Raw genomic sequence first — 24,906 nt, forward strand, 5'->3', positions numbered from 1 at the left:
TAATATGTAGAGCAAACTGTGGTGAATAATAGCAACAAAACAATTATACGATGTGTTTTTCCCTTTGACTTATTCCTGGGATAAACTCTTCGGTAATTCATGTTGGTCACTGACACTATCAAGTGAGCACCCTTATACGCATACATTGTTAATGCCTTCATATCGTAAAACATATTTTACGCTCTTTTAGAGTAGGGGCGGGGGTTCTTCATTGATGTTCATCCCGGATACACCTATGTCTCTGAATGTTAGTCTGCAGATCCGAATATGTGGCGTATGCTATGACTGCCTTGTGGTTAACAAAATATTTCTCTCAGTTTGCATATTCGTCTCTACATTGACACATTTCCTGATCAGGATCACTGCTCCTAGCTCCACAAGTGATGTCGTGACCTCCTGTCATCTGAACTTTGACCTCTGACCTCTCTTGAATATAGTTGTATAATTGCACCGGCCTAATGAGGTTGACGAGTACTTGCACCGCTCCTCGCGGAGGGTCGCCTGTATTAATGCACTGGCCTAACGAACTTGGAGAGTCCTTGCACTTTCTCTCACGGAGGTTCGACGTCTAGCATGTGAATTGTTTAGTAGTAGTATCCACCCTGGGCCTCTTGCGGATAGTCATAACCATTCGCCTGCAGAAAAAAAAAGACAAAATATTCTTGTTAATACAAAGAAAAGACCTCACTATATCCTTGCAACAATTAAAACATACATCTGTCATTTTATTTCTATCAAAATATTTAATTTCATTTCGTGTCGATGTTCAAGTGTCGTGATCGAGTGGATATGTCACCGGACTATGGATCACAAGGTCCGCGGTTCGAGTCCCGCCGCGGCACCAATGCCCTTTGGCAAGACATTAATCTACATTTGCCAAACATAACCCAGGTGAGGTAAATGGGTACCTGGTAGGATTATTCCTCGAAATGCACTGTGCGCTGATAACGGCTGCCGGAGCTAAAGCTAGGGTAATAAGTTTCCAAAGCTCTTAGGAAGCGCATAGAGATGTTATTTCATAATGTATTATGCGCCAACAAGAACTGAAAACATGGAAAGTGGGAATACTTGATTATGGTGCTCAATGAAATTTACTTTAAAACGAAATTCATATACACGTGTATATATATAATAGGCGTGAAGAAAAAGGTCTAGGAACGTGAGACGCAGCTGTACTTTACAAGTTTATTACGAGCTTTTGGCTTGTGAGGCCTTCTTCAGGAATAATTACTCCGTTGAATTGATATCAAGCATAATCCAATGGGGGCAAGAAACTCACAATGGAAAGGAAATTTGACAGTGCAACAAACACTTTGAACAGAAACATACAGTATAGGCCATGCAAAATAAATGGTTTATTCAGAACATGAACTACGAATGGTACTGATATTTCTTATTCACGAGTCAGGTTATGGTGGTGGTTCTTGTGGTGATGGTGGGTCGGGTGTGGGGGAAGGGTGATAATAGTGCCGGTGTTGTTGATGGTGATGATGATGATGATGATGATGATGATAATGATAATAATGATGGTAAGGATGATTATGACAATGATGATGCTGATCACGGTGATGACGGTGGTGGTGGGGTGGTCATTATGATACCAGTCGTGATGGTGGTGGTGGTTGTATAATGATAATGAGATTGAGTTTAATAGTAGGTACGACTGGTAAAAGATTATGTCTTCTTTTACATTCTGCCCAAAAGAGCAATCACCGTGATAAAACATTTAACAGGTCTTGACAAACAAAATTATCTCGAGATACAGTGCTTTGGAAACACCGGTGGGCTATCATTCAAAATACTAATCATGTCTCAGTGAATTCGTTGCGACCGGTAATTGATCAGTGAATTACCAAGACTCGATGTTGATGAATACCGCAATCCCCTCATCATAGAACCTCAACAAAAATATGAAGAGTCCAGAAAGGGTTTTGAAAATTATGAAGGGATAAAAAGAAAAATATCTTCAAGCTATTTTCTATTGTTTTTTCTCACTGCTACTTTAAACATTTTACCCAGTCGTTTCAAATCAAACCAGTACACGTGTTAGTTGGTTGGTCTGATTGCATGTCCTCTGGCAACCACGGGGGAAGTGTTAACCACAGATTTTCTCCTCCCGATTTTAACACTTTAAGGCATAGATAACGAGAGAACGGGAGATGGACTCGACGCCACCGTTACCATTTCGTGCACGCTTGCATCGCCGTATCTAAAACATGCCCACGAGCGCTGCAGGTTGCTTACAAGCGGGACGTCGCTATGCCTTCTCCCCTAAACTCCCGGGACATTGACGTTGACAGATCGCTGTGGTACCTACCGATCAGCGGTGTGAGTGTATACGCGGGAAGCCTCGATCGCGACGATCATAAAGAACTTGATTGAGCATTTGATAGTTTGCTAATTTGCGTCTTTAACATCCTTTCAATTAATGAAAACCAAGCCGACTAGCAAAAGGCTTGTCGGAAACCTATTAGAAGAGTTGGAAAGAAAATAATTTTAATGAATTTTTTAACATCCAATGTGCTTGGATATGAAGGAAGACTGATCGGTTTATTCATTGTGCATGAAAACGATTGGTGGCCTATACATACTCCAATCATTAGGCCTTTTGTCACATTGTTTAATTCAAGATCGTTTCGATTTACACATTTTTGTTATAATTGACGAACAGAAATCGGGTAACTCTGTTATCATGGCTACATGATGTAAAACATGTGATGCATTCCGGTGATTCGGGTTCAAATCAAGTTAAAGAATCATGATAATTGTAATAAAAGGCATGAGTTAAAAAAGAATGTGGTTATTTATCATGAAATTCTAATAATGAAAATGAAACATCAGTGCAGAAATTATGAGTTATTTGTGTTATATGTTGGGATTACGACAATTGGTGAAAAGTGCTGGACACGTATTTATTTATGATGTTAAAAAAGAAGTCCCGATCCACTCTCCTCCCCCACCCCATTTTTTACAATTTTACGTACGCATATTCCAGCAATCAAAAACTCATAATGGGTTTTCAGTTGGTATCTAACAATTTCCTTATCTCATCAGTTATAGTTTTCATGACAAACATGAACTATAATGTTTTAAATGTATTAGATTTCACGACTGTAACATGTTTCCTCACTCGTTTTGTTCGCTCGCAAACTGAAAAGACGATGTTCAGGCAAGAGAGGAACCAACCTTTCCTCCTCCCCCTCATTTCTTCCATGAAATTGCGCCCTTCTAAAGTTAATGAACAGTATAATTAGGAAAATCTTGATATGTAAAGTTTGCTGATGGTTTAATCAACTTTTTTCTCATTGTCCTTGGTATTTATTCATATTTAATCATAACAAAAAATAAAATGCGCTTGTAGATAGTAGGCATTCGGCCATGCCAGGAGAAGAAAATAATTCCTCTTTTACTCCTAAATTGAATGAATGTGTGCAAATATACAGAAGTTAATTTGCGTATGAGATTAAGTAAAAACGGCAAATAACTTGTTATCATAAGGACACGTGTTATGCGCGCAATGGCACGCGCGGAACATTCTCCTTCCGTTTGTCTTCTTCGCTGTTCCCGTCTTTTTTTCTTTTCATCGTGATAATCGGTCCCCTGCGAACAATTGTTTTGCAATTCACACTCGCGCGAGAAAATGAATAGTGACGCATTATTGTGAAGGGGTTTTATTTGGGGGGTTTCAGTTTGACCATGGATATGATAACATTAGGGCACAAAGAGGGAGGGGTCGGATTATGGTTATTAATACCCTTGGACAATCAGTGTTTACGAAGTGGAGATGATTACATGTACAAGCTTTAGCAATTTTATCTTCAAATATCGCATCCGATCAGTTCGTTCACCTTGCCCTATTTTATGGAATAGAGAATTCGGGTGAAAGCTTTGAGGGGCAAGTGGATGTTTGAAAGGCTGGGAGCAAGTGGCAGGACAACATAAAAGGATTAAACGGAAGGCATGATTAAATCTAAAGTTTTGTACTCTACAGAGTATTAAAGAAACATCAAAAAATTACTGTATGGGAATTAGAGGAGGAACCCAGAATTGAAGGGAGGAATGAAGGTCGGGGGATGTCTTGAATAAAAATAAACCTGTTAAGAGCCAGAAAAGGATTAAAATGATTAAAAAATGAATGAGAGACAAACACAGATAAATGAGCGACTTTTATCATAGTTTCTATTTCAAAAGCTAAAAATTGAGAGCTTATAATATGACATAAATATTACACAACACTAAGTAATAATAATCGTTCACTGCGGCATTTAAACAAGTTGTCATTGTATCATGTAACATTTATATTCAAAACCAGAGTTGTTTTTCGTTCTGTAAGTATTCTGTCATCACAACGTTCGAAATGTACCTTATTGTGACGTCACATTACCATTTTGTTCAATATTACCTGTTTTGAAGGCGAATGCTCACTAAACAGAAATGGCGTCAATGTGGAGACGCCATTTTGTGTAGGCGACTTCTATGGCGTTTATGTAAGTAAGAGATGGAGTTGACTGTATATAGATTTTACGTTAACGCTTTGCTACTTTTATGTTATCAAACCTATTATTTGTGTCATTATTTTGATATACGCAGGAGAAATAAACTACAAATATTTCTAGATATATTAAATAAATTAATGTGTCAGATGAATACAACAACTGTAGTGGTATCATCATTACACACACACAAAAATATCTTGTATATATGTAGGCCGGGCCTTAAATGAAAAATCATCCTTCCAAAGATATTTTGTTAATTTGCCTAAACTTAACGATTGTTTTTTGTCACATGCGTTCATTAGACATAATATACACTGATTCGATACTTTATTCGATGCATATAATAAATCAGTACATCGATTAGAATTACGATGTCACTTTTTGTATTCATTTCTGACAACAAAATTGAATGTGCATATTCATAATTTTTCGTTTAGGTCATAAACAAAGAGGTGGGCTTTTATAAATTAATTTAATTTCTCATGGTATATCTCTTTTAAATATGTAATAATTATTTGTTTTCCTCACACGCCCTGTGATATAGTATGGTTCAGAACAGCAATGTTCTTTTCGTTCTTACTTGAACCTTTGCAAAATCACGTGATTCTACAAGTCTGGAATGCGATATGATGAAAATCACTTATTATTCCCCAAACGATTGTCAAAATCTCATCGTAGCGATCATCTCGCTTTATAACGCGAATTACAAGAAATCTATCAGATGAATTGTAATTCTAAACCAATGTGATTTAATTACACTTGTCAAATTTCTCGTAATAGGAGAAAAACATGACATCTGAATCGAATCTCGTTTTTTGTCCAAAGAGGATCAAATCAAGATTTCGCCAGGGGCAAATGTTCCTTCTTTTGTTTGCTTGGAAACCGTCCAACAGTCCTGTATCACCGGCTTTTTTGTTTACTTCTCGTTTTTCTTCCTCGAATTGGAGTCTGCAGCTCGCCATTTAAACCAGCGGCGTTCGGTATAGTGACTACCGGGCCAGAAGAGGGGCTCATGAAGGCAAGCGGCTGGTGCACAATAAGACCCACTCACGCGAACTTGCATTCCCCTTCCCCCCTTTCGGCCGCTGCAATCATTTTGTTATTTTTACGCATTGTATGGCCCATGTAGCCCGGACAAGGTTCACTGATAATCTGTACATATCAGTCAAGTTTAGCATGGTTATGACAGGAATATCCTCGGGGCAAAACCGATGAATATTAAACAGGAAAGGTCGTGCTCTCTTGCCGAAGTTAATTCATCCAAGTCCCGCCTGCAGTCTTCCATGTGTGTAGCTAGCTCAGCGCTGCGCTGCTGTAGTCCCACGCGTTAATTATGATGGTGGCCTGACATAACATGAACAGGAAGACGTAGGGTTATGACTAAATGGGACACTTAATTTGATGGGCTCCGAATCACATCGCGGCGAAAATCTTTTCAATTGGTACGAAATAATTTAGAGATCATAATGATTGACATATCACTGTTTTGTGCCTGAAATGTTTAACTAATCTTTGACAAAAGCTTAATTTCCTCCGTATTTTCCGATTAGCCCGATTTATTTGTAAAATTAGTTAACATCAAAATTGCATTATTAGAGAACAAAATGGGGGGTAAAATCAGAATCGAATAAAAGTATATTACCAGTGAAAATGGGGTTTACACCAAAACGGAAATTTTGTAAATAGGTCTCAAGACGAATTGATGAAGCTAATCTTGAGCTCTGGTATGGAAGTCGTTTTTTGAGAAAAAATGGCTATGATTTATTCTAGATTGTTAATTTTGCAGTAGATTGGTTGTTTTAACCACTGAAATTAAAACAAGCGCACAAAAACTTATTGGGAATTATTTTCGATAAAAACCACGACTCCCATATTCACATGTTTTAGCGGGCCTACTTACCCGGATTTATTTTATTTTCTATGCAATAACTCAGCCACTATACATTTTCTACCAAAATTGTTTGGCACATGTCATTTATTTGTAATCTTGAACATTCAGTGTAAGTTTCGTTGGATTCTGTGATAATTTGTTTTCTATATTTACCACAACTCTTTAAGTAAGATTGATGGTAGTGCACCCAGTATTTAAAAGAAAGGACCTCGTGTTATGTCTCATGATAAATATGATATATAAAAGGGACAAGAGCATAAAACTTCACCCGGACGCGAGATAGATTTTAGAAAAAAGCTTCTAAAACTTGTATGTTTTGGAGAGTGGCGTTATTCTAATTAAGCTAACTCTTTATACATGTAAAGTACTGTTAGTGCTAGTAACTCTCACAAGTAGATTCTGTAATAAATGTTCACCGCGTGTGTCTGTGTGGTCATTGTTCTGCGGGTGTGGGTTGATGGATGTGCAATGTATGCCGCAAAATATGTTGTCCAACAAACGATTTGTAATCTAAACGAATAATGATATTCACATACAAAAGGGTTGGAAAGAAGGAACATGTAACTATGTTAAACTACTCAAGCTTCAAAGCTATGTGTTAAAGCCTATCTGCACTATTTTGGCCAAGAGGTATTAGACCTCCCCGCGTAGTCACCGACAAGTGTTTATCTCATCAAATGAACTCTCAATTAACATAAGAAAAAGGGGACCATGGGGGACCAACGGGTACCGCTTAGGCATTGTTTGCTATATAGAGGGCGCAAGTAGCTACAGGTAGTGCACAATCCCGCTTAAAGGTTAGACTTAAACAATCATTATTAAGAGGACCCATAACAAGCGAGCAGTGATTTCAGATAAATCGGAAGAAGAGTAACCTCGCGGTTTTCTACATCAATAGAAGGACGTGTAATTGGCCTCATAAAAGCCACTAATTACCGACAACTTGCAGTGGAAAAAAAGTTATTAGTATAATTTATTCATTCGGAATTCACGGCGCGCGCGAGCACGCGAACAAACGAACACGTGTTCGCTTTCTTTTGAAAAAGACGGCATCACGTCAATTGTTCTAAAGCAGTGCGCCGCTAATTGTATTTTATGCTTTAACATAAGAGGTCGGCGACAGGAAATACTCAGTTGTCTTCACCAATCCTCTGATAAATCAGGGGTAGCAAAATCAGTCGGTTTCAACAGTGAATTGTATCTAAAGAATCTGCTTCTCTAAGATAAACATGTGAACCGTGACAGCAAATTATTTTATTTTGTTGCGTTGCCCTTTGCGACGCACTGAGCCTACCGACCAACGGGCGGCACTCGCGTTTTTGTTTAATGTGAGCTATGGTGTTTATAAAGGGACAATTAGAAAAGGGTGGGTTCCCCCTTTTATTTCTTCCTGTTAGTGTGACCAAGTGGCGTCGCAGTTCATATGAATACTAAAGCAGGAAGTATTAGTATTCATACCGGAAAAGGTAGCAATATTCTAGTTTTAGCATTTCCATAGAAATGTATGGATTTCTGGTAGGCCATATTATTAGAAAATACGGTTTTAGGGGAATAAAATGTACCACTATTTGTAATTTGTAGGCGTACTTGATGGTTAACTTGAGCGTTATGAAAACCATCAGTGTGACAGTTTATTTTAAAGCTAAAAAAGTTTCCATTTGTAAGGAACAAGTATTAATCATTGAAAATGCCAGAACAATGCCGGTAGTGCCACCATTTTCATCAATAATGGTTGTAAAAAGCTTCGGATTTTTTTTTTGGTTCTATTTTCATGGACGATTAATCATACCGGGTGGCCTGTTTTCCACATATAAAACAAACAAAAGAAATGTAAACACTCGGATGGCTCCTGCTGCAACGAAGACCAACAAGTTTCTTTTATATATATTTTTTCATTTTTATTTTGTTTATTTTTATTGGTGAGGGGGGGGGGGGGTCCCAGAGAGCACTACTTTAAAGGGGACACATCGACTGAACGGGGAATGTCAAATGTGTATTCTCTTAAAAGGAGTGCAGCGACCGCCCAGTAAAAATTTGCATCCTGTAATTTGTGCAATTGTGATCAAACAGGCAAATATAAGTCAAATTCGTCCTTCTCTAATTGGGGTTAGGCAGCTTACCATCGTAAAGTTGTAATCATTGGGCATTTTGTTTTTTTGTTTTTTTAGGATGAACACAACCTATTTACAATCATGGCCAATCCTCGTTCCGAAAAAGACGATTTACAAATATATATTATTATTCAGTTTATATACAAGTTGTAAAATGAATAAATTATTATAATACATCAAATATTATTAGCACTGCATTCTTATTAAAATTACAAGGAAAATTGAAAAGTGAAGTAAAATACATCGATAGCTTAAGAAAGAGGGGAAAATGTATATGGTGTAGTCCCATACGTTACAAACGATGATGGCATCGAGGAGGAAATTACCTTACCAACAAAAAACGCCACGTCGTTCTTGGACTAAAACATGAAGCTGGGACAGGTGATTGGGAAACGAAAGATCATTTCCGCCACACCGAGTCGTACTGCAAGCCCTCGGCTCCTAGATCGATATTAAAATCTTAAGAAAAAAAGGGGGCTAATTTCTATTTTAGCCCATCACTCTCGCTCCTCCTCCATCTCTGTCTCTATTTCCCCTCTCTCTCTAACTCTCTCTCTCACTATCTATCTCTCTATGTCTATATCTTCTCACTCCCTTTCTCTTTTATAATTCTCTCTCTCTTTCTCTCTCTCTCTCTCTCACACATCTCATTTGAGTTCCGCCAATGACAGTATATCTTCCAAATCTCTTTTTATTTATTTCACTTTTTGTATCTCTTTCCTAGATGATTTTTTTAAAAATGCACAAATATGAAAATCAACCAAAATACCTTGAGTTCTTAACTATTGCGTTTCATTATGATCATCTATTATTTATCTTGTGCTATTGGTATTTCATGTTGATTATATCATAATTTATACGTATGTCTTGTTTCTTATGGCGACTCCCCACCTTCCCCTCGCTTCTAGGGAACTTCACTTCCTTGCTACCATTCCTAATATTGTAAATATATTATAAATTATGTGTGGGGGTGTATTCATCTTGAAATGTTTATGGAATTGAATTGAATCGAATTAAAACTCATTTTTATCCCCCCCCCCCCCCCCTCTAAAAAATATAAACCCTTTTTCCGAAATTGCAACACCAATAACATCTAATGTTTAATTTTATGTGAATTGGTTAAGCAGCTTTCTCTTTTACACAATTGTACTAAATAATGTTAATGGTATTCTCCTTGTATTACCCCGTTGCTAATACCATTTGTTACTTTAAATTCTGTCATAATTTTTTTGTCCAGCAAATATCACCATGTATTTGTCATATTTTATTTGTTTTTTCCTTTTTCCTTTTCTTTTTCCTTTTATCTGGTGCAACTATTAATATAATATAAAGGATAGTGGGTTATTATAAAGCACTCATGTCTGTCAGACTTGTTATTACCCCCGGCTTTAGCATGGCTTTCACCATGGCGCTTTAGCATTTAAAGTAATGAATTACTGCCAGGTATCCATTAACCTCACCTGCGTCGAGGATGGCAAGTATAGATTAATGTCTTGTCAAAGGGCATTAGTGCTACTGTTGAACTCGAACAGCGAACCATGTGATCCACAGTCTAGTGACGTACCCACTAGGCCACGGCACCTCCACATTCCAAAGGCCCTACTGCATTCAGGGAAACCCATATCTATTTGTATTGGCGATGATGAAAGCATAAATAAAGAATTTCATATCATAATTATTTCAATAAATTTCGAGTTTGTTCTGCTGTAAATAAAATGTGGTTAATTTTTAAGATGGTTTGAGACCGGGTTTTCATGTGTTTGATCGTCATTTTGAGGAAGCAATTGAAAAAGAATTTATAAATGTATACGTATACAAAGTCAAATTAAAGTCGCAGACTATTCCAAATGTGTCGAGAGAATAAGACGCGAAAAGGCATACATCCCTATCGGTGCGTGCACAAATTATTTTAAGTTTGCCGCTCTGCAAAACCTGGAACTACACTTGTCTATGTCTTTGTAGATTGGCCTAAATAAAATGGAGTGAGTTTTTCTTCTTTATGCGAGACGTGGGAGAGTGTCTGAGTAATCAAATAAAATAACCCGATTTCCTCCGCAAGCCGCTGTGAAAATGTACTCTGAATACAGTCGCATCCGTATGTATTCTCCTGATGATGCCCTCCCGCTGGTAGCGCCTAGCACAGCAAGCAGGACAACGATCCACATCTACGCCGTGTCCCTGGCAGCGGTGTCAAGGACCGCGTCGCGTGGAAGTTCGCACGACAAGTTTTTTGTGGAAAAAACTAATGATTTATTCTACTTCATATTTCTATTTGTGAAAAAAGGTCTCAATCGAAATCTTTTCATCAGTCTAAAGCAAGCGTAATATTTGTGCAGGCTTTTTGAATGAAGGTGAGAGGATATGTCGTCACAATCAACCCAAATAGTGGCATTATCGCGTCATCAAAGGGCTGCTCGCCGAAAAATTAATAAACCAAGATTTCAAAGCTTTAGTTGTTTCTTCAAAGCCCCAACGTATCGTTACTTGAAAAGAATAAGTTATTTTGACAGTCCCCTTACTATTTTTGTTTCGTCAATTAAAGGAAGAGAATATTATGAGAACTGGTACAGACATCATTAATCGATAACAAACCAGCAGGAAGAAATAGGACAACAACGAATGTCCTTCATCATGTATATGGCTTTAGCAAATCTAAATGAAGAAACAGCAGAAGGAGAAGAAAAAGAATAAGAAGAACACACACATATATATATATATATATATATATATATATATATATATATACTTTAATAATGATAATGATAAAAGTGATGATGATGATACAGAATACGCAGATGAAGAAAAGGAGAAGAGGAGTAGGAGGAAGAAAGGAAAATAGACGAAGAAAAAGAAGAGGAGGAGGAGAAGGGTGAAGAAATAAAAATATGATCATGCTGATGATGATGGTGATGATGAGGTAGAAGACAAATCAAATAAAGAAGAAGAACTAGAAGAAGAAGAAGAAGAAGAAGAAGAAGAAGAAGAAGAAGAAGAAGAAAAAGAGAGAAACTAAAGTTCGCTATAATTATGTCTTCTTGTTGAATTTAAAGTGAAAGTGTTGGAATTTGGAAAAGGAGATCTACAAAGCGGTGCAATGCATTATGTAAGACAAGAATCGCAAATCGCGAGAATTAACAGAAAGCAGAAATTGGGGAATATAAAGAGAAAGCTACAAAAACAAAGCTGTGTAAAATTATATTTGCAAAGCCAGTCAATTTTTATGTCCCTGATGCTGCAGGTACTTGCCCTGGGTCAGGAGAGGCATCTGTTCAAAAATGCATTTTCTATAAAGCATGCATACAAGTTAAACCTCTCCATCTCATGATTAGTGATCATTTTTACTACTACTAATGATAATGATAGTGATACTGATGTTAATGATGATAATAATAAGAATAATAATAATGATATTCTTCTTCTTCTTCTCCTTCTTCTTATGGATAATCTGCCATACTGAAGATTGTTGCAGATGTATATATTCGGGTGTGCAGGTGGACACAGGGGGTTTCCCCTACTCTTATACGAATAGTGCAGTGGGTTTTTAACATGCAAGGGTGGTGACTCCCTTGTACACGGGGTCTCCATTTAACGTCCTCTCTGAGGGATGGAGTGTTTTCCACGTAACATAGTCTGCGTCTATGAAACAAGGGAGGGGCACGTTAACACACAACGAAGGCTTCAGTCATCCGCCTGGGTGGAATTCGAACCCGTGCTCTTTGGTTCGACAGGCAGACGCTTTACCGACTGAGCCAACTCGCCTCCTCTTAATAATAATAATGGTATTGATAAATAATAGTAGCTACATTTAAATTACCCACATATGCATCCCATAAGATGCAAAAGACGCGTACAAAGTTATTTGTACCCCAACTTTGACCCGGTTTGTTTGCGCTCCAAGAAATAAATTTGTACAAGGTACCCATCTTCTACAACTGGGTGGAGAGTGGCAAATATTAATTAATGTCTTGCACGCGGACATACGTGCCGCGGGGGGGGGGGGGACTCGAACCGCGAACCTGTGATCCACTGTCCGAAGCAGGGGGAACGTTATAGACCACGACACATCGACTATCTTGACTTTAAACCCCTTTTTTTTTAGTAGACATGTCAAATATGCCGAATGCCAAGGAAGCTATGTGATAAAGTGGATGCTTTCTAGGCTGCAAGTAATAGAATATTGGATTCATTACACATAAGGAAGAGCGAAAAGACAATTATAAATGTAGATCGCAAGATGATTGGGAAAAAAAAAAGAGTTTGACTATTTAGCGGTATCGTAGATTCAGATTCAAATCGAGATGTGTGTGCAACTTTCCCCTCTTTTTTCAAAATAGAATACAGAAATCCTATAAAAGTTGGCAAATTATACTGAAAAAAACTAAGTGAAAGTCTGATGATGATAGAGAAGGGACGTGGCTGCCTCTCATACTGCGTGCGGCACGCGGCCCCTCTTCACCCCTGGTGTGACGGCTTGACGAACACACGTGTGCCCGTGTAACTAGCACAGTCCCCCTGGTTAACAACGCATGCAGGCGAAATAATCCTACTGGCTGAAATTTAGACTTGAATAGGAACAAAAATAATGGAAAAGGGCAGGGAGTGCAATAGGGAATGAATAGAAAAAGAGACAAATCTAAAGCATCCGTTCACATCAAGAGCGTAAACCAAATCGCGGCGGATCGTTAGGTGCGGTACTGCGTCGTCACCACCCCAGCACGCATTTTTCATTGCATCTCGTTAAAAAAATTGCAGTGCTGGAGAAGGTGTAAAGCGTTGAAGCGGACCGTTTTTGAGAGTCCCGTCCGAGATTCCGTTTGCATATTTTTTTTTTTTATTACAGAAATTTGGAGGAGCTAGGGCGGTGATGTAAATTTGTAGGAATAATAATTTGAATAGGGCATTCGTTTTGGGTGGTGGGGTGTAAATTGCGGATGGACTAACTCGGGCTCGGCGGTATGTGTATTGAGAGTATTTCAAAGAGTTATTTATTGTTAACTCACGTGACCTTTTGTAAGGGGGCGCGGAAAAACAAATATAAGAGATAATAATTCGACAAAAAGAAAAGAAATGATACGACGTATATAAGTGTCAAAAACCACGCTTTGCAATAAGTGCATGCATTGGTGAGTCCGTCTTTGATTTGATAGAGAATTGTATTTCGCAGTTTAGTTTTTATTAAGTATCGATCGAGCATTTTTTTGTTGCTATTTTGATTAATAGAATTAGATTGAATCTGATTACTCACACCTCTATGGCCTAGTGGTAATATCAAGGACTCTGAATCACACGGTACGTGGTTCGAATCCTCGTATTAAAGACATCAATCTGCATTGAGGTCAATGGGTACCTGGCAGAAATTAATTCTTTGAATTGCTAGAGCGCCTAATACAGGCATTATTTACTCTCAATTTTCCCATTTACATTCCTCCATTCCCATATCTTCAATTTCCTATCTTCTGTCTGTTATCTCGTATTCCTCCCTGCTATTTTATTTTGTCTACATATCTATAAATTATTTCTGTATTCACTGGGCCTACCCACAACAAGCATTGCTTCACTGTAGGCCCCTCAACTGCATAATTAATGATGAAATGTTACAACCTTGTCATTATGCTGTACTTGACTCGTATGGTTTATTATCATCATGGTCTACTATATGTTTAAACAAAATTATTTGCCTTGTTTTAATTTGTAAATAAAAGATGTACACCAAAAGATGAATATTGTGTATTTGAAACAAAAGGATGTGGAAACTGAAATGAACTTTATATAAATGCAGATGAGATTCGTGAGAATAATATGAAAATAGAAGCTGCGCTATATACATGCATCTATTTTCATCATTTATACCTTTTTTTTTTATCAATGTATTATATCAAAAGGGTGATTTAGACGTCTAAATTGATTTTAGGCAATAATATAGTTTGGGGTTTTTTAAAGTTGAAACGACCGATTCACTACCACTCTAGTCTTTTCTATACGAGTGTCCAAATTAACTATAGTCCCATTTTCAACTATGAAATACATCAGTTCATAACGAAATTGATTATTGAATAATAAAGAAAATTTAAGTTTGAGATCGTAGCGAGATATAGTGAGTTTTAAATGCGATCAAATAAACTTTTAGTTCCTGATCATATAGGCCTACATCATTAGGCGTCATAATCAGATATGCTCTTAAATTCAAATCAAATGTCAAATTTCTTTATTTATGTAATGATCAGATACACTAAAATCTGAGGTAGGGCAGTAACAACATGGAACAAATAATTGGGCTTGCCCGCCTATAGCATGCAGTTGGTAACTTCATGTAGAAAAGGGAACTTATTTACCACAGCATGAAAATCAGACTCGGATTAATCAACCCTCAGCAAGTCATAATTTTGATTTATCGATCTGTCCGGGAAATTGAAAGAAAATAACAGAGCGGGGATTTATTCAGACTCTCTTGGAGCGATATTCCTATGTCTATCTTTAGTCGAACTTTATTGAAGAGCGCAGAAAATGCGCGCGTTTTTCACCTGCCGAAGTTTCCGCTCAAAACTCGGAGTTCCTTTCTGTCGAAGGGTAGAAGCGGGGGAGAAGCACCTGCCCCATCGCTGGAGCCTTTGCATAGTTAATGCGCTAAGGCTGACATAGTCCTACACTCTCACTGCTGATGCTAGCAAGGCTAATGTACCTCATCATGGCAGATAATAAATGAAGGACCGTTTTCAGACATATTATGATCAAGAAGTTTGAACCATGGCTGTAGGCAGAATGGAAGGAATGGAAGAACAATGAAGAGATGGAGAAGTGTAGAGTACGAAAAAGAAATATACAACAGAAGATTACGAATACCGTAAGAAGAAGTCAGAACTTAAAATGAGATGAAATAAAGACGAATCAAAGAATAGCAATGAATACATAATTATATAGAAAAGCTTTTCGTTTTGCACGAAAATCGCAAAAAATAAACAAAGAGCAGAAATTAGGAAATATTAACGAAAGCTAAAGGAACAAAGCGCGCGAGAATACAAAATGGCTGTGGTTGCATAAGAAGAATAAAAACAACCTGTCAAACTTAAATGTGGACAGAAACATTTTGGGAATTGAGTAATTACTTATAAAGGGCCATTAACATGGACGGCTTAACTATTATTATATCAAAGTAACAAAAATACCATCTCATTACCTTCAAATGTAGGTTCCCATCAATTGTTGTAGTTGTTTATTATTTATGGCTTTGTATTGGGGGGGGGGGGTATTTGAAAGATTTTCAATATACCTTATAACGAATCTCTCTTGCTTTCTATTGATTTGCTATTACTTGGATTGTCATCCATTTTAAGTTACATTATATCTTTATGATAATACCCCCACTATTCAATATGTATTCATGTAAAGCAATGTCTTCATTTAGTGTGTATCTTTTATTTTACACAGGGACGCCTCATCAGCATCAATGCTGTTTGTTCATGAAGACTCTACAATTAATATTATCCCAGTAATTGACAGGGACCCATCTACACATGGATGGAGAGTTGCAAATTTGGATTAATTTCTTGCCAAACGGTAGTTAGAGTCGTGCTGAGATTCGATCCTATAGCCCTTGGATTGAGAGTGAAGTGAATGAATCACTATACCAGGGGGGTGTTTCACAAAGATCCTAAGTTGAACTTATCTCTAAGTTGGACTTAAAAATTATGGAAAGCCGTTAGCATCTTTGAAAATATTTTGTAATTTTTTTTTTGAAAGGCATAAAATGTTGATTCAAATCATTCATGTTTTCTATTATCAAGGAGATTTCATGTTCTGGATGTGGAATTTATAAAAAGTCTAAAATACTTGAATTTCTGCTTTTGAATATATTTCATTTTTAGGCTCCAATGGCTGTCCATAACTTTTAAGTCCAACTTAGTGTTAAGTTCTACTTAGGATCTTTGTGAAACACCCCCCTGGACATTTTCATTTTCATTTGTCATGATATTTTATTTATGTGAGGGTACTTAGACGGTGTCTTTGTTCCTTTGATATAATATTAAATGCCCTTTATAAATAATTACGAGTCTGTCTAAATCTGAGTTTTACTGCTTTTGCAATTCTTCTTTTGTAATCAAAGCCTATATTATGTGTTCTCAGGACATTTTTATTTTCATTTTGTCATGATATTTGAATACATATTCCTTCTGTGACTAGCAGCTTTGTTTTCATGTTTTTCCCATGAAAGTGGTAAATAAAGTTCAATGCTTTAATGAGATGTATAGGAAAAAGGGATACATTTACTTCTTTTGCCAAATAATATTTGACTATAAGTGTAATGCAGATTTCTACCATTATATAAAGTACTTTGTACGTTGTAGAATAGTTCAAATCTAGGTTAATACGAATACCACAATTTTTCTCTCATAAACAAGTCGAGTGTTGGTAAATGAGAAATAAGATTTGTAAGGTTTACTTCGCGTTATATAAGCCTTGAAGAATATCACAGACACAGAAGGGATGTCCCATGAAAAGGATTGCTTTTCACTGAAGAGCTCCCATAATTTAAATATGACATGAAATAGCTATGATCGTTTTGATCTTTCCAAAACCTCACAGTATGTTTCTATTTTATAAGATTTTGGAATTGAACCTCATGCACAACAAAACCAACATTTTTCAATTGTTTCCAGACATGTCTTTCGTAATGCAATATTATGACCCTCACCTTATTAAAATCTGGTTAAAATCTTGTAAATCATTTCAGATTCGCATCATTACATCAAATAAGATACCCAAGAAGTTTATGAAGGGTAAACTGACGGGCTGGTAGACGCGGTGCAAGGAGTGCGAAGGGGCTTACACTTTTTTCGTCCTTCACGAAAAATTCAGACACATGAAGATTTTTGTTAAATATCATTTAATGTTATTTTGTTTTGTTTGCTTGTTTGTTTTCTTAATAGCATCAAATTCGATCAGAATACCCCCCCCCCCCACCCTTCCCAAACACACACACACACACACACACACACGCACGCATATACACGCACCATTATAAATGATGGGCAACGCCCCTCATGGCTAATTATCAGGGCTTTTTATATAATCTTCAAGAATAAAATCAGAGAATTACCTAGCTTTTTTACAATAAGATAGATAATCATCTAAAATAATTATTTGTTATCAAGCCTACCATTGATTCAATGTTATCATGAAGAAAAAAGTGGGAAGTCATTTCTGATAAAGACTGGGAAACGATTGAAGGGCAAATTAAAAAAAAATCAAATTAAGAAAATGCTTCATTGCTAAATGAAACAACATATCGACATCATACACATTTAAATGAAAACTAGAGTAACTTACCATGGTTTGATTTTCTGCGTAATGGTCCCACTCATAGCCTCCGCTTGCTGGTGGAGGCGGCATTTGAGGATGAGGCCCCGGATGACCAGGGATAAGCCCACTCATCCCTAAGCCGTAGCTAGCCGCCTGGTGATGTCCATGATGAGGCTGATGATGACCACCAAACTCTACCATCCTCTGTTGTTGTGAGTCTGATTCTGTGATCATCTGTTGAAGATGGAGTATATAATTGATGGCTGATCGAAGCGTCTTGACTTTGGAGAGTTTCTTGTTCCTAGGTTCGGTGGGGATCTTTCGTCGTAATCGAATGAAACCGTCATTGACGAGCTGGACGCGACGACGTTCCCTCGCATTCCTCCGCTGTACGAGATGGGGTTCCTTCTCCTTCGGTGCCGTCCGCACGGCCGACGCCTTAGCAACGCTCCCGCCTTTCTCTCCTCCTGGACCGGCCGCTGATGCGGGCTCCGTAGAGTTCGTGTTTCGGGAGACGCTCTTGCGTTTTAGTTTGTGAAGATTGGAATTCGTCTGGGATCTCGTCTTGCATGCCGAAGACGTGTTCGTAGGTTTGCTGATGATGTCGGAAGTAATTTGTGGTATCGATGAGCAGATAGAGATTGACGGTGGATGCTGAACAATAGTAGCCATTTTTAAAAGAAAATTGCTTCCGTACTTGAAAAACGGCAAAGGTTTCAGAAATTAAAGCACTTTTCCTGGTAAAGTTGAGATGGATTTAGAATAAAACCTAACTACAACAAAGTGACGTATGCAAAATGGTATGAAGATATCTTCAGCTAAAGATTTATCTGCAGACTATCTTTGGTCCACAGAGATTGAGGAATATGAATGTCCCATTTCGTTTCTCGAATTATATATGCATATATATCTGTGACGTCAGACCGAGTGAGCAAGTGACGAGCTCTGCCGAGCATGCGCACGTCGACCTTTTCGTATATACCAGAATGTCAATGTCACCACTCACTATCTCTCTCCCTCTCTCTCCCCCTCTCCCTGTCTCCCTCTCTTCCTATCGTCATCTACCTTTCTCTCGCTCTCTCTCTGCCTAGCTGCCTCTCTCTCTCTCTCTCTGTCTCTCTGTATCTCTCTATTCTCCCTTCCATTCCCTCCTTTCTTCCCTCCCTCCCCTCTCTCTCTCTCTCTCTCTCTCTCTCCTCCCTTACCTCGTTTTGTATATTGCTCCCTTATTTTCTCTGGTGCCTGTTTATGCCTGTTGTATTTTTTCTATCAAATCTCTCAATTATTTATAAAAAATCCATCTTTGTTTCTGTGTAGACTTCGTTCCCAGGCTCTGCACTGTCTAATATCTACATGCCCCCATATCTCTCTCACTCTCTCCCATCCTCTCTCTCTCTCTCTCTCTCTCTCTCGCTCTCTCTTTCTCTCTCTTTCTCTCTCTCTCTCTCTCTCTCTCTCATCTCTCTATTAATTTTAATTTCACTTTGTTATGCCGATGTATACGAAGGATGCAGAGACACGCTGTGCAGGCAGTAAAAAAAAACAGGATTCCCCATAATGTACAAACAGTATGATGACTTATTACGTAATTTTTTAATCATTTCTATGGGATTTGCGATAGGGTATTGAAATTGTGATTCAATTGATTTCTCGAAAGTCTGTGCAATCGTGCCGAGCCAATATCATTTTCTGAGTAGCTGTTTTAATCTCTTATCTAAGAGCAGACAGAAATGTCGACGTACTCATGCCGTATCTATAAACCACTAACCATTTACATGTATCTTATTTTTTATTAGATTTCATACCTTATTAATTAAGGGCAGGAAATAATAGCAAATCTTATCAGGATAATCTCGCAGACGACTGCACTGATTATCGGTTGAACTTGACGATCGATATCACTTCGTTTACAAATGATATCACTCGATTCAAAGACGAAATGTTTAACTGACCATAAACGATCATTTCCAATGAGCTGTCAGACCAAAACAACTAAATTACATAGATGAAGACTTATTAGAAAGAATGAATTAATTCAAGTAGGGTGAGAGAAGGTTTCGGGATTTCTTTTTTCTATTACAGGAAAATAAAACCCAATAATAATTGCCCATTTAAATTACCAAACTAATGAAGAGAACTTTTTTAAGGATAGACGGAGGGCAATTAACTCCAGCCTGTGTTTTCTTTCTCCTGGTTTAATGAAGCAGTTCAAAGGATAGTAGAGAATTAACAAATCGGCCTCTTACTGCCCGCTCACCCACTGATATCAGCCCGATGTTACACATCTTGATCTTTCTTCGCCTCAGTGAGGGCTCGCCCTGCCGGAGATGCCGGGGCGCGAGATCGTTGCGCGCCGCCTCGAAGCGTCGCGCTGCACAGGAAACATGGTTATCGATTCTAACCGCCAATAAAAGCACAGTGCTCCTTCCTCCCTCGCGCGCGGAGACAAGAAATTATCAAAGCTGTTAAACCAGCGGCTCTGATAAAAATCTTCCTTCTCACCTCCCCCACCCTCCTCCCCCAACACACACACACATACTCTCTCTCCCTCCTTTTTTTTTCTCTCTCTCTCTCTCTCTAATATCTAACCCATCCCATTATGGCCTCCTATCATTTCCCCTGATTCATTTATTGGGCGACAAATAAACCTACTCCAAACTTTAACCACTCCTCTTTCCCGCATAGCTTTTGTTCTGTCTTGCGAATTTGGCGGAGTTTGGGCTTACACTAAGCCACGGGGCGTTCCTTTATGACCCATTCTCGAAGATGCTCGGTAATAAACTACCCAACGGGAGGCAATCTTATCTTTATCATGAATACACATAAAACGATTTTTCTATTTTATGTTTCTGTCAATCACAACAGTTTTTAAACAAATGTATTATGATTGAAGATGAGATAAGATATTAGTATAGTTACTTTCCTTTGTGTGAAGGTGTGTATTACAAATTCGTGCAAAGGAGACGATGGAAGCGTTTGGTTTTTCCTTCGACCCAAAGTTAATTGACTCTCTACATTTGCCTGATAACTAGACATAATATTGATAGGTCTCGTACATTCAATATTATAAGGAAAAAAAAAGAAATATGTATGTATAAACATATATATATATATAATATGTATATATATATTTTCGTTTAGATATGTTTATTTTATTTTAGCAAGGTGGCATACTTCAGCCAAATGGCTGCTCTTCAGCATAGCTGTGCATATATATATAAGCAATTACAATTTTACAAATAAACATACGTTAGATTAACATATTTTACATACAAAGTTAAATGAAACATACACACACATATATAGACATAATTATAAGTTAGAAGGCGAGAAATTAAAAAAAAGGCCCTAATTTAGAAAAGAAAAAAAGAAACAGAGAAAAGAAAAGAAGAAAGGGAACAGTAAAAGAAAAGAAGAAAACAAATCAGTTGTTTTGTTTGCTGAAGTCAAACATGATATCCTTTTGAAAACATAGTACTAGGTTTACATTTAGTTTCTACTGGCAATTATATATATATATATACATATATATATATATATAATGAAGTTTCTCAAAACCGTAAATAGTGTGCAATGAATTACAAATTTAATAAAAACGTATGAGAGTGAAGGAGGCATGAAGGAAAAGAGAAGCTTCTAAGGTATATGTGGCACACGGTGGAACACAGCGTGTTTATGGTCTTCAACATGTGGAACTCCAAACTTGTTGTAACAGAACGCCGGAAGAATATTTGGTCACCCTTGTGGTTGATTTTTATTTTACTCAGTTTTTTTTTTTTTTTGTTGCTGTAAATTGACTATATGCTGTGCCTTTACCCTTGGCGGTGGTTCATGAAGTTAATTTGACCTCTCTATATGATTTATTCTCTCATATCAAAAATGTTATACAAATATTGCTAAGTGTATGAATATTGTTTATTTTTCTTCATAATAAGTATCAACTTAATTAAATTACGTTTTTTTTTTTTAATATACACAAGACTATGTCATTGTTGTAACTTTCGGAGCCTATGACCTACAAGCATTGCTTTCTCTTTAGGCTCCATCATATTTCTTCCCTTATTCAACTTAGTCTTATGTATCATTCTTTTTTTTTTTTTGTATAAACGCATCCTAAAATGAGTTCAAAATGTAACATGCTATATGTAATGATGTACTATACAACATGTGAGAAATATGAAAATAAACTGAAACTGAAACTGAAACTGAAACTTTCAGATACATGTTGATTCACTTTATGTCTGATGAATTGATAATTTTCAATATAGGCCGACTTCAAAGCGATCTCATCCCATTAGGAAGTATTGTATTGTATTTTGGAAGGGATTTCTTCCCATAAACCCTTTGAGTTGATACAGTTCATCACATGTGCGGGTTGCTAGGACACAGCGTCGGTTGTTACAGGTTTGAGTGCATGAGGGATCAGCTTTTCGGATACATCGAGGCTCGTTTTGTTCATTTGTTGATCTAGAGCTTTACGAGTAAAACACACACATGCGTCCCGCTAAACAATTAAAACCACAACGTTACACATTAGCACCCAATCCAAGCAAATAAAATGTACAATTTACGATCAAACAAAAGTGCGACTGTGAAGAAAGCAATCCAATACATGTAGACGAACGGATGAGCAATGAGATGATTTTGATCCATTTGTAGGGGGGGGGGTAGTATTTTTATGAAATGAAGTACTTTTTAGTTGATTTTGACTTCCCCCTTTTGATAATCTCTTGAAATAGACATTTTGTGCTGCATATATTAAAAAGGGTCTGTAATTAATATAAAAGGTCGGTAATGGGGCTTATATTCGCTCTCTATTTTTCTTAATCTTTCTCTATGTCCTACTCTTTCTATCTTTCCTTCTTTCCCTTTCTCTCTCTCTCTCCCTCTCTCTCTCTCTCTCTCTCTCTCTTGCTTGCTACCCCTCTCCCTCTCTTGTCTATATATCTATTAATATTTCTACATAATTATCTCAATTTCTTTATCTCTCTTTCTCGATTTTTTTTAGGGAGGTGGTTTTGGGGGTTTAATAATCTCTGAATGGTATGATGGGTATATCGTTAAAAATTCTAACCAGACAACAGAGGATCGAACACTGAAAATGTTTACCAAAATACAGTAAAAATGTATTCAAATATTATTATCTTACAACTGAAATCAGAATCTTAGTCTTTAGCGGGCTCCTTCAAAAGACAAGATAATAAAAAACAAAAATACACGTGTTTGCAAGAGGTGCAGTAACACCTTTCACTAAGCAAAGGGAGTTGTTTACCCTTCTCTAAAAAAAAATAGATCCTGGTCAATGGAAAGCTAAACGCAGGGGGTGAAAGTCACAAAAGGTGTTTAATTAAGACACAATTAAATTCCTCTGTGAAAACACACAGTAACAGCTAGCAAGGACGAGAAAACACAATGACAGAATGATCATTTAGAGTTACCACATTTCCGTGGGCATGAACGGACGGTATACGACGCTTCTTTGCAGAAATAGTCTTGTTTTAGTTTTGTCAAAGCAAAAGATATTCGGATGAAATGCTCAGTCTTTCGGAGAGTCACAATTTGACTGAATTACTATGTCGAGGTTTTTTAAAGTTTAAAAGATAAGGATGTTTAGTGCTTTTGCCTCTCAGGAAACGCGCAACCACATGAATAAGAGCAATTTGATGAAACGGGGACGATGTGTTGAGAAAATAATAAGACAGTAAAGAAAATTGAAAACTATATGGTAACAAGGAGTTCTTCGTAGCGACGAAAATGGAGATTCTTTACAAATATTGTACCATGGATTTATGTCATTGCTGATGATGGCATTAGAGTCATGTTTTCATTCCTAAATGAATATCTGTATCAACTTCGGGATGACTGGATAGCCTTGCAGATGTAATGCGTTTCAGAGGAGGATTACAATTGGTTTTGAAACATACAATTGGTTAGATCAAAGCAAGGACAAGAAGAAGGAGGAGAGACTTTGTGAAAAACATTTTTATTTATTCACTGGATCAGGTACGAACTTAAATCTTTAACAAATTAACCAAATGATTTTAATACTGATTAAGTGTTTTATATATATTCCATGATACTGCGTTTCAGGGGGATGTTTCACAAAGACTAAGATCGACTTTAAGTTGGACTTAACTATGACAGGCTGTTTATGCCACTGTTTACTCTCACCTTTATGATCTTTAGATAACGTTTTTCTTTCATTAAGGATTCATCAAAAGATGTAAATTGGTGATCATGATTTGAACGTACTTTAAAGTGACCAATGTCAGTAAATGGTCAGAGCAAAAGGTGGCATGAAAAGCCTGCCATAGTTGAGTCCAACTTAAAATCGATATTAGTCCTTGTGAAACATCCCTCAGGTATGATACATCGATAATAGTTTAACCGAGAACAAATATAAACTAGAATTCATTTGTTTTTACTAAATAAAATAAAAATGGCCGTAGCATGGGCATTGTATCATTTATTATATAACACGACACATGCAATCTGTTGTTTTTTTCTTGGTCAGTAGAATTTAGTTTAGTTGAGTAATTTTAGTGCATTTATATTATTTATAGACATTTTACTGAGGTTATCTTCAATAAAAGATACCTAAGTTGATTTTGAAATATTTTACAAGTATAATCAGTTCTGTTTCCATATCAATTAATATCGAGATACACAGGCACATAGTTATGTTATTATTTGATAATAAAAAAACTGCAGAAATTTCGGAAACTTTCCAATCCTTTTGTGGAGATATATAAACGCTCTTAAAGTACCAAATGCATAACAAAAGCTTTGATTTTAAACGAAAGATCACACATCAATTTGAAATATGTTTGTCCAGTTTATTCTCTATTTTATTGGAACTATAAAGGATATTAACGTTGGTAATTGTATTTTCTTTTTCCATTCTTTTCCAGATGGCTAAGTTATTTCGATAATTCATCCATTCTCTAGGACTGACATAGTTTGCAGCAGACCTTTTTCTTCTTAACCCATTGGTTCCGGGAACCTGGTGCCCCTGTAGTAAGCCTATGGCAATAAATTGTTCAGTAGTCAATGGGTTAAATTTGTTTCTTCATGCTGTTATCTCTGAGGATGATGAAGAAGGATTGACACG

At 37.1% G+C, this 24,906-nt stretch overlaps 1 protein-coding gene across 1 annotated transcript; it reads right to left on the bottom strand.

The window, feature by feature from the left end:
• Positions 1 to 524: 524 nt before the first annotated feature.
• On the bottom strand, positions 525 to 18,613 carry LOC105446453 (helix-loop-helix protein 6-like). The gene is made up of 2 exons (XM_011683344.2): positions 17,823 to 18,613; positions 525 to 635 (listed from the first exon to the last, which is right to left on the bottom strand). Exons 1-2 carry the CDS (start codon positions 18,465 to 18,467, stop codon positions 585 to 587), a joined length of 696 nt encoding a protein of 231 aa, XP_011681646.1. The 5' UTR covers positions 18,468 to 18,613; the 3' UTR covers positions 525 to 584.
• Between the last annotated feature and the right edge of the window lie 6,293 nt (positions 18,614 to 24,906).

The sequence above is a fragment of the Strongylocentrotus purpuratus genome, unplaced genomic scaffold (assembly GCF_000002235.5).
Source record: "Strongylocentrotus purpuratus isolate Spur 01 unplaced genomic scaffold, Spur_5.0 spur5_scaffold_17, whole genome shotgun sequence".
Classification (NCBI taxonomy): Eukaryota; Metazoa; Echinodermata; class Echinoidea; order Camarodonta; family Strongylocentrotidae; genus Strongylocentrotus; species Strongylocentrotus purpuratus.